General features: G+C 35.0%; 1 protein-coding gene across 14 annotated transcripts in view; it reads left to right on the top strand.

Annotated features, from left to right (window-relative positions):
• The window catches only part of ULK4 (unc-51 like kinase 4), a 227,206-nt gene that overhangs the window by 90,258 nt on the left and 118,620 nt on the right, over positions 1-18,328 (top strand). For all 14 annotated transcript variants that reach the window (XR_010434258.1, XR_010434260.1, XR_010434256.1 and 11 more), the window contains 3 exons: positions 7,699-7,750; positions 7,850-7,994; positions 12,529-12,621. Coding sequence is in view for 5 of the 14 variants with exons in the window: in XM_064670861.1 (XP_064526931.1) it covers positions 7,699-7,750; positions 7,850-7,994; positions 12,529-12,621 (290 nt within the window). In the remaining 9 variants the exon portion in view is untranslated. The remainder of the gene's footprint in view (positions 1-7,698; positions 7,751-7,849; positions 7,995-12,528; positions 12,622-18,328) is intronic.

Raw genomic sequence — 18,328 nt, 5'->3', positions numbered from 1 at the left:
ACACCAAGGAGATAGTTCCTCTTTACAATTCTGCACCAATCCCCACGTTCAGTAGAATGTTTTAGTGAAGCCAGAGAGTGGCTATCCTAGTCTCTGTTAAGTAACCTGTGGCTGGCAGTAGATGAGTTTTGAAGTATCTAGATTTCTGGGGAACAGTTTATTTCATCTCACGTGTTGGAAGTTTTAGATGTTTATTTAAAATCCATCTGAGCATATCAGTTACATAGCTAGAGATAAAACTTCCTCCCTGACCAGTGCTTGTCCAGTACTTCTGAGTCATACTACTTTTGTAGTTTCCCTGATTTACAATAGATGTAGATTTACATCCTTGTCAATGAACAGCGGGTTTTTTTTTAGAAAGTCTATTACTTCACTCACTCATTTTCATAAATAACAGTTCTTCGTAATTTAAAAGAGCCCTTCTGATACTCAGCAAATAATCATTCAGACTCAAACTAAAGTGGAGAAATCGCCTTGCATTTTCTATGTTAAATTCACGAAATTGTCCATCATAATTAATAATCTCTAACCGCATCTGCCACTAGTGGTGTGAACAGTAATTAGTTTAATACTATTTATGAAGTCTAGTGTGCTAATTATACTTGAATGTGCAGCATACATTACTTTAGAGGAAAGTGATACTTCATCTTCTATGATGCATACAGACTATTTTTGGAATTGTTGTTACTCAGGGGATATCTTCTAATTGCTTCTATGTGAGCATGACTGGAATCTATGAATATAAATGCCAGCATGCAGTAGAACTTTGTGCGTTTTTAAAATGTTGAAGCAAGACACGTTCAAGCTTCCAGATCAATATTTAAGTATAACAGTGGTTAATAGGAAACTCTTTTACTGGAGAGAAATTTGAATCCTAGGCTAAGATCAGAAGATTGGATGCTCATTTAGACAAAGTTGGTTGCAAAGACGATTTTGGGGAGTGGGGCTGAGGAAAGGCCAAAACCTTCTTGAGAGGATGCATTTTTTTCTACAGTGACAGTGCTTTAAAATCTCTAACAAGAAATAAAGTGCATTTTTAATGATGTTTAATTTAATAAAAAGTAAGGTTATATTGAGCAAGCAGAAACAGAAAGTTTTTCAGTTGAGTTCTGGTTTTAGTTTAGCTGCAATGGAAATTGTATAATTTAGCGGGAATTTAGGAGCAACATCTCAGGTTCTTTCCCACTTTGAAAAGCAAAGAATTGCTTGTTCTGGGTTTTAGTTCATGTTTGATTTGCCTTTGTATTTGTACTTTGAACCAAGAAAAAAAAAATTAATTTTTTTGTGACCAAATTTCTGATTGCCATCAACTTGAAGCCAATTATTGAGGAGCTTCATATCTGTTGGGAGTGACTGTATTAGATATGGCAAAGTGTGATAAAGTCAACAGAAATTAATTGAAAGTGCTCAAGTGAATGCCAGCAGTGAGCAGTAATTTCATTTTGCTTGCAGTTGTGTGCATTGTTACAAGATATAAAGACTAACAGTTTGTGTGACTGTGCAGTTTTTGACAGAACTAGATTTTCGGGTATGTGATTATAATGATGAAGGTCATCAAGAAGAGTCTCTACAGACTGGATTGAAATATAACCCCCAATTTCTCAAACTGGCAGAAGGCCAATTGCCTGTTTCCTCCACCTGCCTAAAATGGAAAAATATTTATTAAATTCAGATACTAAGTATTATAATAATATTGTTTATCCAATTTTTGATAAATATTTAGATATAATTAAATTGAAATATTCTGTACTGACTGTATCATTTGCATTTTCCTTTTCTATGTTAAGTATATTTATTTGCCTGAAAAAAAGACATATGCTAATTCAGAGCACTTAGAGCAGTGATGAGGCTCACGATGGCAGGCTGTTCCTGTGGGAGTCCTTTCTATACTCTAACTAGCTCCCAAAAATGATTTGTGTAATGCACAGATGATCTTTTACCCGAAGCATGAAAGTTGTTATCTGGTTAAGGCAAAAGTTGTCAGCAGTGATTCTCTTCCTCAAAGTTTTAAAACTTATTTTATAAATCACGCTAAAATAAAAGCACCCCGAACATGATGAGTTGCTTGATAGGAAGTCAAGGGAAAAGCTATATGACATGGAAATCTACTGTTTGACAATATGAGAGTTATTACTTTCACCAAAGATGACAACATAAGGGTTAGAAACTTCTGCAAGTGCTTTTTTCTTGATTCAGCATCAGTGATGTTCTTCATCCACAGGCTGTTCTGATCTAACCACTGACACCTTAGTTTTGTCAATATAGGATATGACTATATGAACATATTGTACAGAATTTTTTCAACCACTTTCCATTTTCAAGTAGATGAAAATTCTACACCCCATGTGGCTTTCTGTCCGTTAAACTAATCCAGATGACATGAGACTTTTTTGTGAAACCATTTCTCTACTAATTGACATACTGAGTCAGTCAATCAGTGCTGTCTCTTCCCAGAAGAAAAAAACAACCCTCAATGAGGATTCTGAAGTTCTGAGGAATTTTAAATAAAAATTACACAAGTGTCATCCTTCTTCCCAATCCATTCTAACATGCATTGGATTATTTTTTCTATTACATTCTGAGAGATTACTGGTGATATTAAAACATAAGGTGTATGCTGTGCCACCAGCAAATGCTTTAAGAAATGTGAAAGCAGGACAATCTAAATTCCGTAGTCACTTTCAGCAGTACCTTTTTATGTGGAATTTTAATGAGAATAAATGTCAAGCTGATGATGATGTAGCTCTGACACGTGACTGGAAAAAAAGTTTTGGGAGCTGATGGTCTTCACTTTGGTATGTCCTGCTTTGAAGAAAGGACGAGAAGATATTTCTCAGTAGAATCACAGAGTATTTTGAGTTGGAAGGGACCCACAAGGATCATCAAGTCCAAGTCTTTATTGAATGGCCAGTTGTAAGTTAAACAAAAGCACACCAAAACAAACAAGATACCTCTAGAAAAATCTCTGAAAGTAATGAACATAGTTATTTGTGAATTTGGATACGATAGCTGCATATAATGAATAGCATAGTTTCTATATGTAAGCTTAATTCTGTGGTCTGATTTTCACTTGAACAGCATGGCTCTCAAATGGACCAGGCTTTAAGGCTGCTTACCTTTTGTGTCCACCCAGTGTCAAGGCTTTGGTCTTAAGCACTGATTTGAAGAGGTCTAAAACTTATTTTAATTAAGGGAACTATTTTGTTTGTTATTGGTAATGTTAATCATATTAAGGCAAGTTCTGTGGCCTTGAGAAGAGGGTTAATATGTCCATATAAACATTGCCTGAGTTATAGGGGATAATGGGTAACTTTGGTTATATGCTAGTTCATTAATACATGATGGTTACATGTATACGTTCAATAGTTGAATTCATCCTTGCTGGGTAGCACAGGTGAATGGAATTTTAGTTCTCCACCTTCATTCTTAGGGGCTACCTCCTACTAAATAGGGATTAGTGTGTTGGATCCTTCCACTGTGAGCCCTTGCAGTGTTACAACTGCTTTATAGTGGGTACTTGTGGAGCCTGGACTTTGCTTGGTGAGGTTAAGTAAAGCTGAGGCAATGTTTGTTTCTAACAAAACTGGCACATATATTTAGGGTGCAGGACTCATGTCTGACATCTCCGGAACAGTGGAGACATGTAGGGAAGGACTGAAATTACAGTTCTTTCTTTCAAGCCCTTCCTAGTAGGTGATGAGTACTTCACTGCTCTGAAACTGTAGCTTGTCCCTCTTTCTTCTTTGAGGATTAAAGTAGCATGCAGACTCCAAAGATCTGGGGTTTATACATAATAAAATAATGTTGAAAAGTGCATACAGCTTTTGCTGGGTGCTCATACCTCATTGGTAGAGTTTTCCTTGCAGAAATTAGTGAACATTATGGAGACAGATGTTTTGGTTTCAGATAGAATACTTGAATTTCCAGAAAGGTTTTGACAAAGTCATGTACCAAAGACTTCATATCCATTAGTGGCCCTTCCCTCTTGCCCTCAAACAGATCAACTTCTAACTAGTTAAAATTTACTAAGTTGAGAATAGAGATCAGTTTTTAAAAAATTAGGTATTTTAGGAGTGTTGCCTTACAAAGATGTGTTGCAACTTGTGCTACTTACAACTAATCCAGAAAAGGGAGGTGACTGAACTAACTGATGACACTAAATTATTCACATCAGTGAAAATTAAAACTGACAGAGAAGTTGCAGAAGGTTTCCAGATACATAGTGAAAGGAAAATAAAATTATATGCAATTCAATACTGATAAATGTCAAATAACGCACATGGGGGAAATAATTTCAACTGTGCTTACACAGTGTCAAACTCTAAACTACTTGAAACTGTTCTGGAAATCTTTTAGCATCATTTTTCTGTGGAAATGATAACTTTCTACTCAGCAGTAATCAGAAAGACAACTAGATTATTAGGAAGGACTAGTAAAAGATCAGACAAAAAAGTAGAAAAAAATCACTGTACCATGGTAATATCACGGTGCCCTCAAGCCTCAAATACTGAATGCAGTTGTGGTCATTCAGTCTGAAAGGGGGTGAAGCTTACCAAGAAAAAGTACAGGGTGGTGATGCAAGGAGGGCCTGAGACAGTAAGACCTTCAGCTTGGAAATAAAAAAATTCCAGAGTATTGTATTGCAAGGAGCCTGGGAAAGTTGATTTGGAAATAATTATTCGTGTTGTAAAATAAGAATATGTGTCAAATTAGCTGCTTTAAAATAAGCAAGGATGTGTTTTTTCATAAGGCAAAATTGAAGAGTAAAACTCAGTGCCATAGGTATTGCGTGTGCTAAAATTATGAATACATTTAAGGTAGGATTGGACAAATATTTGGGAGAAAAGATTAAATGCAAAAATACAGGTACATCAGCATAGGAAGTCTCTTAACTCAGGAACTACTTTACTAGAAACTAGACTTGTGCTTTAAGCTTGGTCTATTTCTCCTACTCCTTTCTACTCCTTTCCAGTTGTCAAAAACAGGATTATCAGGTTTGAGCTATGTTTTTGTTTGGTCCTGTACTTATGTATTATAGTTTGAAGATGTGAATGTACTGTGTATGGAAGTTTTGATATTTCATTGCAATTTTGAATACTGATGACAGCACAGTTATGACAGCACAGCTTTTGAACTCCATCATTACAGAGAAATACAATGTTGGCTTTGGACAGTTAGGTATTGATCATGAACTGGATATCAGGCTATTTAAAAAGGTAGGAACTCTTATGATATACAGATATGATCATATTCAACGTATCTAGTCTGTTTAGACTTAAACAAGAGTATTTCCTTTTTTTTGAGCAATCTTAGTGATAAAGACTGAAACAAAAAAACCTGTATCTGACTGTCTTCATGCATATATGGAGATTTGATTCCACATAAACATCAGAAGCCATTTAAAAAAAGAAGGAATGAGTGCTTGTTTGAGTATTCTTCTTTGCCAAAATACTAATACCATGCTTCTCTATAAACAAATGGCTGAAACATTTGTAGTTTACTGGTGAATTTATTAAAAAATACTTTATGTACTATTACACTTCAGTTTATTTCCTCTCAATAATTACTTGCAAAGTTCATATCTTGTTTACATATTTGTGTATACACTAGTAAAATGGAAAAATTAGTGAAGAAAACAGTGACCCAAATGGCATGGAGAGAAGATTAGAGCTGTGGAGTTAGGAAGTACCTGATTTAATGTTCATGTAAAATTGAATACATGATTTTCCCTTCAGCATATGCATTCTGATATGCTTTTGCATAACAAAATAATTTTTCATAGGATTAGTGCTTTATTTAGTTGATCTGCCCACCACACTTAGCTGACATGAGGCAAACACCTGCCATGGGGAATTCAGTTCTAAACAGTTCATTTGCCAAAATTGAGATTTTTGTTAGAAAAAGTTCAGAAAAATCTACTACAGTTATTTAAAATCTAAAGGATCTTCTTTACAATGACAGTTGAAAATACATTTATCTTAGAAAAGACTTATGACTGGATTAACTGCATTTGCTAATGTGGAAAGACTGCTGTTAATACTAGATTAAAGCGAAAGAAGATTTTAAGTTTTAGAAATTGGAGTTGCATCATACTGCTGTATCTTAATTGGTATAAGTCTAAGTCAATGCTCCTGCTGTTGAATGATTTGTAATATCCAAGGACCCTACATTGCTTCAGATAATCGAGAACTGCTTCTTTTCCTCTTTTCTGTCTCACGCCTTTAATTTACCACTTATGTGTGCCTCTTCATTTACGAAGCACTGCAGTAGGTTGAACTGGTTTCTTGGACTGAAAGATCTCAAATGGATACCTTTTTTTTTCCTGCCTCACTGGTGTGCTATAACTGATACTTTGCCATTTGTAGAACAGCTCAGAAACTTGCATTAATGGAGTTGTTGGAATGCAGTGTACTTTTATTATTTAACTGAAAAGACCATGAAATATTTCAAAATCATGAAGTGTTACAAAAGTCACTACAGCTATGAGATATATCGTTATCTATATAGGTCTTGCTGTTTGTACTTGCAGGAGTAGTTTGACTTCATATCTCAAGCAGAATCCTTTTAACTCCTTTATTGAAAGTATGGAACAGAGGCATTTTGTAGTTTTTTTCATAAGTGAAAAAAGCTAGAGTAAATGAATCCCTTAATGTCAGGGATTAATTTAACAGAGTCCACCAACCAGCAATGAAATAGTTGCTAACTGCAGTTATTGCTGGCTAGAGGCTAACTTCATTTAGTGACCTTTTTCATATATACTTTCAGCTTCTGTAGATGTTTCCTATTAGTAACTGCATACTTCTAGGGAAATTTTATCTTCTAGTATTAATTACTGAAACAAAACTCATGGGGGATTATAACACAGTCTTGTTATGCCAAATTCTGTCCACAGTGTAGTGAGAATGTATGCAGCGATTTTATTTGTATTAATAAATCCAAGGACAGGGTGTGCATCATTTTAACAAAGACTTAGCAAGTCTTTTATAGAGAATACTAATAATACACTATTTTGTAACTGAACTATAGACTAGTTTGTCATCAGTTGATTTCTAATGGAGCAAGGCTGACTAGTCCTGTGACAGATGATGCATTTGTAACAATACCCTCATGGACAATAAAGAGTTGAGTGGATTATATTTTTTCGTAGTGCAAATCTTATGTATGTGAGTTTAAATTTTAGTGGAAGACTGTGTATTACCAGAATGGAGGAAGTTAAAATTTTTTCAAGAATCTGTATTAAGCTTAGGGATATTTAATTAAGAGGTAGTACATCTTTCCTGGTGTATCTTAATTCTATGCAGTTCTGCTTTAGAAGGATGTTTCATCTGAACTTTATTCAATGATTAGTTTATGGATTAAAGCATTGGGATTAAGATACTCTAATACTCTTTTTTCTTAATATCTTACATCTGCACTGAATTCTTTATTTTAAATTCAAATTCCCTGTCAAAGAATTATACCAACGTTACTGTTGTTTTCTATGTCAAAGTACATTAACGTCTCTAACTTTTGGCAGTTTACCAGCGAAAAATTAACTTGGTGGCTTTGTAAGTGTGATTATGGATGAATATCCATGATTATTCATCTCTTTGATTAAGGGCTCTAGCAGTGGAATAAACATGGATGATAGTGTATCTCTGTTCTATTTTTTTCATCTGTGAATAATCTAAGCCAGATCTTTTTGATTCTCTGTTTTAGGTTGAAGACCGTATCCTCCCACCACTGGTTTCTTTGGTCCACAGTCAGAATGGTAAGTATACGGGCACATCAGCTACAGTTTCCATGAATTCCACATTTTGTTGTAATTATGCTTCAGTGTGGTCACATTCTTGGCATCTTTATTTTCAAGTGGAATGGAGACTCTTCAGCTTGCGGTTGCTCTCAGAAACCACATCACTGCTTTTAAGCCACGAGGTCATGGATGAGGAGAAAGGGGAGAGCCTCGACTCAAACAGCAAGCTTCTGTCTCTCATTAGGGATTTATTGCTGCCTCAGTAAGTATAATATTGCTCCTGTAATGGGGAATAACTTGATACGCAATCCATTTTGACAGTGTATTTGTTTTAACTACCCTTTTTATGTTTAAATGGCAAAGCAAAAAGAGGAATCGCAGTTAACTGCTACCAGAGTTCTCTGCCCAACATGTCCGCCTAGGTTTATTTAGGATTTTGACATGTGCAACACAAACACAACTTCTGTGTGACACTCATTTCTGATGCTGTGTCTCTGGCTGCTCTTGAAGCAAAGCAAGATTCCCCCTAGCTTTTGGGCTGTGATTTAAATACTACTCTTTGTTCTGCTAATAAAGTTAGAACAGTCTAACTACAACATCTTTTTGTCTGTTTTGGATATTGTGCTTTCATGTAAGATGTTCTGATATCATATGGAACAACAAATAACTTTTTGAAAAGGAGTAGTACATCAGGTATTAATCCTTCGTGGTTCACCCAGATGTGGCCTGGAAATTCATTTACAAGGGCTGTGGTCAAATGAGGCCTCTCATTTCATGCTGACTTGCAGGTGAGCACAAAGACAGCTTTCTGTGTTATGCTGACTGTGACCTGGTAACATCTGTGTGTAGAGGGAAAGAAAGCACGAACATAAAATGAGTACAGTAGTGATAAGTCATCATTCATATTTTATATTATCCTAATAATAGTACAGTGTATTTTCAAGTGTGGTTCTCAAAAGTGATGAATACTTAGCTGCCCTAAGTGAGAAAATTGTTCCTCCCCCTACATTCAATAGATGGCAGAAGGCTGGAGGAATGGATGCTGGATTATGATTAGAAACACAGTGCCTTCTCCAAATATGAGACTTGTTTCTTGCTAATTGAATAGTGCTCTTACAGTTTGAGGACCAAAGTTTTATCCATGCGAGACATGTAAACTTTTCTCTATGACAGAGAGTTGGAAAGACATCTTAAGAGTTCTAGAGAGAAACTTTCACACCTTTCTTCACATTTTTTTCCTCTGGGAAATATAGAATGTATCAGTACAAATTAAAATGGCAGCTGGAAACATTACTTTTAAAATAGAGTATATGCATTATTAAAAGCTGTCAGGTAATTTTCTTCAGATAGGGGAAGAGACCTGGAGTCAAGGGAGACAGTTTCCTTGCTCTGAAACTTGCCCTTGTCCATCTTGTCCTTGAAACATGTCGCTCTTATACGATGTTTCTCATTTACCTGGAGGATGTGTGTTTGGAGGGGTGTGTCATGTTAATTACAACTAGAAGGAAAACAACCAGTATAATACTGTCTCGGAATTTATTAACTCAAGTTGGTGGCAGGACTTTTTGGTCTGAAAGTAAATATGATTTTATGTTGGGGACTGAACCTGTGCTATCTTCGCATGCGTTGTGTTGTATGAAAGTATGAGAAAGGGTCTTGCAGCAGCTCAGAATCTTGGTTCCAGGCTTTAAGATTCAGTGTAACCTACTTGTAAAGATAATGTAAAGCTCTATCCCAAGAAGTATGGGTTACTTGAAAACTGAGAACATTTGGAGGCTGAAGAGGTGTTTGCTGATGTTTAGTCTTTCTGTTGCTGGGTAAAGGATGGGACAGAGTGGGACTCAGCTGGAAGACAGTCAAAAAAGGGGAGGTATGTGATGGCTATTTGTTCATGGGCAGTCTGTGTGGGAAAGTGGATATTTCAATCCCTTTTGAGCCTACTGAGAACTGAGAGCTGTTGAATATGGAAGGGAGGGACATCTGGGTTTAATATGTGATTTTTTTTTACTAAAGATTATAATCATACACATTTGTGTATATATTTCATTCCTATAAATATCTTCCTCAAATTAATTTGTTTAAATGTTAAACTGACCCTTGAAATAGAATGTGGCTCACTATGCATGAAATATAAATGGACTTCATTTTGAGATATATGCAGGAGTGCAGTGATTACCACTTTGTTCTCATCTTCTGCATCATCAATAAAGTGGTAATTCCATTAAATATTTCTGCATTTATAGATTATAAAGTTAGCTTCCTCATTGGGTTTTAATTGAATAGAATGAAATAGTGTCATAGAATTTCAGTTTACTGTACTGAAAGGTCATTACCCTGAGCGTTTCATAACCAAAATGAAACTTGCAGCTATAGACAATGAATACATGGCAAATGCTTTATATTCAGTTCTATTTAATTTTAATTCTTGATATTCCTAGTTATATATCATTTGAAAATTGAGCCAGAACCAGCAAAATAGAGGAATGTGTAAATAAATTTTATTTCATTTGAAAGATTATGTAGCTTGTTCTTAGTAGACTGCTAAGCCATTTCTCCAAGTATGAAGTCCAAGAGACTTGACATAATGTTCACTCTTTTTTAAGATCTTAGAGGAGTCCATATCGCTAAATCTTTAGGTCTTTTTGTCATAATTGTTTATAGAAAAGATTGACAAAATTAACTCCCTACAGTGTAGTACCTGGAGTTTACAGTGTAGTACCTGGAGTTTATAGAACCCTTATAAAATGTCCTCTACTGTTACTAAACTGTTTTGTGTTTTGAAGTGCAATCATTTGATGACTCATTCATTTAATAAAGTATCTCAAGCACAGAGTATTTGCCCTTCAGAGAAGATTCATATATTCAAAGCTCTTATTGGCCTTTAGTTAGGCAATGTGTTTATATTAATTGCCAAGACATTGACTCTAGTAATCTGTGTCTGAGTCACCTGATAGCATCTTTGCTTGCCTTGGAAGATTTAGTCATGGACTCTGCAAAAAAAATTGCAAATAGTATCATTATGTTTCATAGGAATATGTATTGCTCACACATAGGGCTTTTGGGATCAGTGTCTACTAATGCATTAGAGTATTTTCTTCTTTTATGAAGGAAGGGACTTTTTAATCACCAGTGAGAAATCATTTCCTTTTAGGAACTGGAATCTGTTATTTCTAAAAGGGAGATTTTAATCACTAAAGACATGAAGTCAACACTGACTTGTAGCCACTAGTTCAGTAGATACTGAGATGTGGTTTGCAACTCTACAGTAGTACCTTCAAGTTAGTGTGTAGTAGCCATGACACATTGCCCATAGGCTATGTAGGAATGTTAGTGCCTGTGAAGGAACTCCCACAGGTTACATCAAGACTGCACAGCTGGTGTGCTTCTCCCTCCTTGTCATAGACCAGATCGGAGACTTGGCTGGAAAGCACCTCATCTCCTTCTAGACTTCCTTCCAGCATAAATCAGAGTGCTGAGGTGTGGTGTGCCTGCAGAGAGGGGAAGAGCTAGCACATAGTAGAGTATGTCAGCATGCAGGTGGTGGGAAGTGATCCAGATTCCTCAGTTCAGGCAGCACTAGGGATCTGAAGACGTGAAGTAAAATTCTCAGTGAATTGCATTAGTCCACCCCCTCCCCCCATCAGAACACTACAGTTTTTTTCTTTTTGTGGAAGCATTTTTTTTACATATAACCTACCACATTTTCCTACAAATCACCCTTTCATTTGTACTTGATTAATTCTTCATGGTTTTTCTTTTACAAATGAGATTTATACTTCCTGTTCTATTACTTCCACATGTTTAGAGTAACACTATTTGTAATGAAACACTGTGTTTTGACATAGCTGAGTCTGTGGTTTTCTATGCTTACATCTTTCTTACTTCCATCATTATATCCTATTGCCATCCAGATACATTTTGACTTAAACACAATAAAATTAGCCCTGTTTGTTGAGAGGACATCACTAGAATGTTAGTAGCAACAAGGTCCATTTTGCTTTTCAGCAGCCTATTTTCCCTTATCAAGATTACCATGAGGTGATATTTGTAAATGTTTTGAAGAGGCTTTTCTTGTGGTTTTATTTTCACTGCCATAGCTCTCAATAAACATTGTTTTGGAGTATGTTAATATTCTTCTGTTTCATATTATTTGGAGAATGTAAATATGCTGTAGTGAAAGCAACATTTTTTGAAATTTGAGATAAAATATAAAGCTCAATGTGAGTTTTTTTTTCAGTTTTGAGAATGTCACCATGTAGGCAAAATACAGAGCTTAATCATAAAAAAGTTGGTTGATGGTCTTCCTAAGCACCCAATAAATCTTCTTCATACCATTTTGATGTTCATTTTCTACTTGTCTCTGAAAGATTAAAGTATTTACTATAGATCAATAAATAAGTCATATGCATGTAGACGAGATAAATGTTTTATAAATATATTTTAATATAATTCATAGATATAAAACATGTATGTGTTATATATACAACCTGCATATATATATGCATATATACACACACAAGCATATATACTGTTACATATTTTATAATTATGTATCTCTCTCTAAAAATTTTATTAATGCTGCTTTTAAAATTAATCTGATGCTGGCTTTAAAATACTGTCTGTAAGCGAGTATTGTTGCTTTGTACAATTCCAAACAGCATTGTATTTCCATTGTGGTTATTATAAAGTTTGGAAATGGGAAATGACATATTTTTAGTATCAACTTTTTTGACAAGAATCTCTTGACCTTTTTTTTTTCCTCACTGTTTCTGCCTCTTCTCCACCTTGCCTTTCAGGTATGAGCACATTCTGATGGCTCCGGACCCGGTACCACTGTATGCTCTGAAACTGTTGGTGGCCCTGACTGAGCACAGCCCTGCTTCTGTGAGGTGATACAACTACACATTCTCTGTTGCTCTGGGTTCTTTCTGTTTCAATTTCTTTTTTCCTGTTAGGAAGTAGCAACAACAGATCTCACGATCATACTACTTTGACTACCACTTTGATTTAGAAAATTCCCGGAGAGTTTTTGTTATAGAACACCATCTTATGTCTTTTATGTCAATTTTATGTGATCCTGGTTATTTTAACATGGATTTAGCCAATAAAACACTAGAGACAAAATCATAAGAATTTTAACATTAAAATTATCATTAAAATCTAAAAGAAAGAAAACCCCAAAGCATTATCAAAATTTTTGTCTAGCTAAACATATTTGTAGCTAGGACAAAGGGGATGTATTTGTTAAAGGTTTACAAGAGTCAATTAACTTGTAAGCTGGTCAGTTTTTCTGCAAATATAGCAACCTTTTAAAAGTTCCTAAATATGGATGTTAACGATTGGTGTAGGTACCCTCAGTATGTTTAAAAGTATCTCAATATCTTTTCTTCTTGTTCCAAAGTTTACAGTGTGATGGGAAAAAAAAAAAAGAAGTGACATGGAACTTAAATAGTAATTAGGAAGCATCTCTCTATCTTGCTGGATATGCCTAGAAAATCTGGTTGTTCTTGCAGTCACTGTTCTCTGTTTGTGGTGTCTGATGTGTTACAGCCAAGAGTTTGCTGAACATTGTACTGTCTTGCTTTGATTGATTTAAATGAGCACAAGATAAAAAAAACCTAAGGAAGGAAATTTAATTTGTTTTCCAACTTTTTATTACAGAAGATGGAACATCCTCTTTTAATCTCTTATGATGCTACTGGGAATGGTGCTTTAAGATACTAAGTAGACTACAAATGAACTAGGAAATAGAGAGATTTAAAATATTTTGGATTGTATAGAATAGTTTTTATTGTAAAAAAGCTGTTTATGCTACTGCAGGATTTTATATATTATAGAAACAAATAAAACAGTTATCCACTTTTAGAACTAACCCACAGATATTCTAATACTCTAAGAGTTATAAAGAATATTTCTGTATCTTGAGTGCTGATTGTATTAGCAGCACATTTCCTCTCCCTGCTGAATTCTTTTTATTTGAGGAATCATATGTATTTGCCATTATGCTCAGCGTAGGTAGATTGTGGATGCACACTGATCCTCATGGTCATCTGGCAGCAGACAGGAGTTCTTAATATTATTAAAGAGCAGCTGTGGACATTCAACAAACTATTAATAATCTTAAATACCAGTATATCTAGTTCTGTCATTTAAGGACCGGCTACCAGATTCCAGATTAGCCATCTGTAATTGTTCTGTTTCTTGCATGTCTTACTGGTCCTCTTCTTTACTTTCACTAAATCATTTGTTTGGCTAGGTTTCTGACGGAGGGCAGGTTATCCTTTGGTCTATCTTCTTCCTGATTCTTTGGCTTCCCAAAAACTTTTGATGGAAGTAGCCAATGCTACATGTCAGAGGTGAATAATATATTCATATTCGTACAAAATGCTAGTGAACAGAGTGGAAACTAGGTACATGCTATAGGGAACACTATATCAAAATTGGTTCTGTTTTGGTTTGATGGCTAATTAATCAGTTCTCATGGAGCTCAGAATTACTAAAGGCATATGTTCTCTTTCGCCCCTTTCATTAGACAGATGGAAAATATCTGAAAAAATTGTGATAGGAAGTAAATAAATAACACTGGACACAAATCCTGTGGGATTGAATTTGTTCTTTGTGGAAAAACTCTACTGCATTTTAGTACTGATAAGAGTGATGTAAGTCACTGCACTGAGTCTCTGTAGCTTCTCCAAGCTTACATTTTATCAATACTGGCTTTCAAGGATGGATGCTTTCTGCTGTAACTTTAAATGAATAAAAGTGGTGGTAACAAAACAATTATAAAATGACGAAATGTTAAATTAGTATTTACCTTACCATTTCCTTGCCTTTCAAAAATATCTATAATTAACCTTATTTTGAAATAAAGACTGAACTGGGAGGAGGATGAAGTCTACTGTGCATTTATTTAGTTTGTTCCATATGATAGCTTGTTCTCAGACATGTTTACCTAACACATTCTCTCTTTCTTGCTCTCTCTTTTTTAATTCCAGCAATTTTCTTGTAACTCATGCTTATCATTCTTCTTCCCATCAACTCAGACTTTAGCAGTGTGCTTTCTGATAGAGACGTGCAACATTTGAGCAGTTCTTATTTTAGCACTTGAAAGGAGACAGATGCACTCCATTTTTTTGTTGCATTTTTTTCATAGCTGATATTGTAAGTTAGCTAACTTGTAATATCAGAGGAGAGACATTTCATCTTATTTTCACCATTTTTGGACACTTCTGTTTCCTATTACAGGTTGTTTGTTATATATGGCATAGACACAGATATTTGAATACCGTTGTATTTTTGATGGGGTTTATATTATTTTTATATTTTTAAGCTTATGATAAAATATACTAATTACAATACGTATTTTGAATGCCTTTAATTAGCATTTTGTAAGAATACAAAAAATACTTCGTAATCTCTGCCATTCCTCAACTGTGGAGGTAACTTTTAGCATTCTCTATTAGGGGAGCCGTTCCTCTCCGTTACTTTTCAATTTAGCAGTGGAAAACTCTAGTGATATCCCATTAGTATGCTGCAGAATTAGATCTCTCACAAACATAAATTCTCTTGTGTAAGATGGTAGCTGTAAAAAACCCCAACTTTAATGCGTTTGTGTGAATACTTTAAGTGTTTGGACATCTGACCATATGAGTATCCACAGGAAGATAATCTAGTTTTAGAAAAGGATGAGTGTTTTCCTGCCTGTTTTGACCTTAATGGGTTAGAATATAATTAAGTCAGGTGTTTCCCTTTTTGTACCTGTTTTTACATCATGCAACAATTGCTGTGTCACTTAGAGTTTGTTTAAAAAAAAAAAGTTGTCTCCTGTGTTAATTGCTCTTGGTGGATTGTACTTCTGTGAAGAGTTCTTCAAGGAATAAAACTCACAGTGGAAGCAAATGTCTGCAGCAGGGGGAGATCTGATTTAACTATGCATAGTCTGTTTTCAAAAAGAGCAGTATCATAAAATACTTTGTCCTCTTGTGTGTTTGTCGACTTAATGTTATATGGGTGGATAAGATGTCAGATATAGTCTGTTAAGGGTTGGAATTTTTTTTGTTCCTGCTTTGAGTCTTTTATGCTGTTTTCCTGTGGTCTATAATGATCAGATTGCAATTTTTTCTAGTAGTGAGGAGGAGTTGATATAAATTTCTTAGTTTCTCTTAATATGGTATACCAATTAGCTGTTCTTATGTGATTTGACTATTGAAAGGTATTCTATACTATGCTACTGCAGGAAACTTTTACTGGATCATGATTTTTAACTTGCCTTTGGCCTTACAGATAACCTTCTGAAATGTAGCTGTTTACTCTTTTATGCAACTACTTGGCTTACGTTTAGCTAGCAACTCATACCATTTGATGACATTAATATAGCTGAAAACTAAACCTTCTAACCTATGGAATCTGATTTTTATGGGATGCTAAAATATACATTTTTGGTTGCAGGGAAGGGAGACAGTAAAAGTAATAGAATAGAGGTGAAGGGAATATGAGATATTGCATCAGATAATAAGCATGAGAGTGGTACACATTCCAGTATTCTGTTATTAAGGTAATTTCCTGAGGGAGAAACACTTATCTAAGAACTAATAGTGTGACCCTTCTTAGATTTATGGTGAAGGACAGGGGACCAAATTAAGGAACCTTCCCCACCTCCAGTCCTTAAAATAAATTTCCCAGACAGACATTAGGCACCGCTCTAAAAAGGGGGAAAAAGTGTAACAAAACAAAACAGGAAGGTGCTGAAGAGCAATGACAACAAAAAAATTTGCTGCGTCTAAGTGCTACAGGTCTAGTACCTGTGAAGATGATAGGTGGATCACCCTTGTACATAACAGCAGATTGTCTTGACTAATTATAGTTGCTTTTTATCATAGTGTCTTTGGAGTCATCCAAGAATGGTCCAGTTTTCAAACTTTATTTATGCTACTGTTTTTACCCATGCATTATCTGTTAAAGAACATTAAAGGCAATTTCTGAAATGGTCTATCTAATATCCTTGCCCCCAGTTTCAAAAAACAAACAGTACAAAAACCCCGAAACAAACCCTAAACCAAAACAAACTCTTCGGAGTTGATTTGGTGCTTTTAATTGTTTTGTGTTGGTAGAACTGTGATTCATTTCACAAGCACTTGTTAGCTTTGCACATTGTTTGTCTTTGAACCTGCTGTTGATTTCTTTGCCATTATACTAGAGGACTAGCACTTCAGTGCTTTCCTTGTGAATTGATTAATGTGGGTTTATATTAATTGCTTTAAGAACACTTTGTTCTTCCCATTAGTCATTTTAATTTCCTAGTTGAAGGTTGAAATACTCACTTTACAAAGTAGATCTATTTGTTTCTAAATTACTTTTCTGTTTTTATATCTTTTCTTGTTTTCTATGACTATGAATAAAATAAAATGGAATAGTTCTGATAATAGGTGAGCCTTAGGGCCTAGTCTGACCAAACTGAGCAGTCGAATTAGATGTTAGAGGTGTACGACATTAGTGAGAAAATTACAATGCAGATGGATTGAGAGACTGACAGTGGATGAAACTGTTTTATTAGGACTTTAGGGAATGTTTATGTAGATTTACAACCTGATTTTGATTACGCTAGTTCACATCTATGAAAATTGAGTTGTAAAAACCCTCATTTTCTTGTTAGGGCAGTAATGCTAATATAAAAGAGCAAAGAATTCATATGAACTTTGCTATTCCTATTTTTTGGTGTAATATTTGCATATATGCTGCTTTATCGAATAACACCAGGCAGGAAGACTTGCCCAGAAACAGACACTTGAAATGTTAAGTTGTGTGCTAATAACTCAACTAATAACACTGTTGTCAGGTCGCACATCATTGTAATTCATATCAAAGGCAGTGGTCAGAGTTCATTATTGTAAGTGAGTTCTCATAGTCTAGTCATGTACAGAGTGTAATACTAATCACCGTTTTTAATGTAAAACACAACTCCTTAGAGTTACATTTTATAAAAGCTCCCCTTTAGTAAAGAAATTAGCTATTAACCTTAAACCTGTAATTTTGTCTTCTCTTTCGTGTTGCTGATCAATTGCTGAATGTCTAAGTTGTAAAAATGTGAAGCTAATATTTGATGTTACTGTTAAGTGAATTTTTGAAAAGCGTCGTATTGGAAGGTTCACATATTTACTCTTTTAATGTGAAGCATTAAAAAGGAGAAAATGCCATTCATTCTTGGTTATTTTTACTTTCAATAGTGAATTTTTGCCTTTGGTAATATAAGTAGCAAATAAAAAATAAGCAGATAATGAGGAAAAGTCAGCTGGTTGGGTGCTACAGTTGGAGCTGCAGACTTGAGTGAATTCAGTTCTGCCATGAATCCTCTGTTCAGCACAAAGCAAATCTGAACCACTGAAAAGTCCATTCTCTTATGTTCAATAGTAGGTGCCCAGAGAAGACTATAGGAAGGAGTCAGGTGAGTGGGAATACTTTCAGGAGGCTTTCTCAGACCCCTGTGAGTTGTTTTTTTTTCAGAAGCCATACAAGAATTTGTGGTATTCTGTAGGTAGTAGCTATTGAGGAGTAATTTTCATTTCATTTATGTGGGTTGAAAGATATAGTCCACAAATA

The sequence above is a fragment of the Pseudopipra pipra genome, chromosome 1 (assembly GCF_036250125.1).
Source record: "Pseudopipra pipra isolate bDixPip1 chromosome 1, bDixPip1.hap1, whole genome shotgun sequence".
Classification (NCBI taxonomy): Eukaryota; Metazoa; Chordata; class Aves; order Passeriformes; family Pipridae; genus Pseudopipra; species Pseudopipra pipra.
Note: the sequence above shows the minus strand (reverse complement) of the source record. Positions and strands in the feature narration are given on the sequence as shown.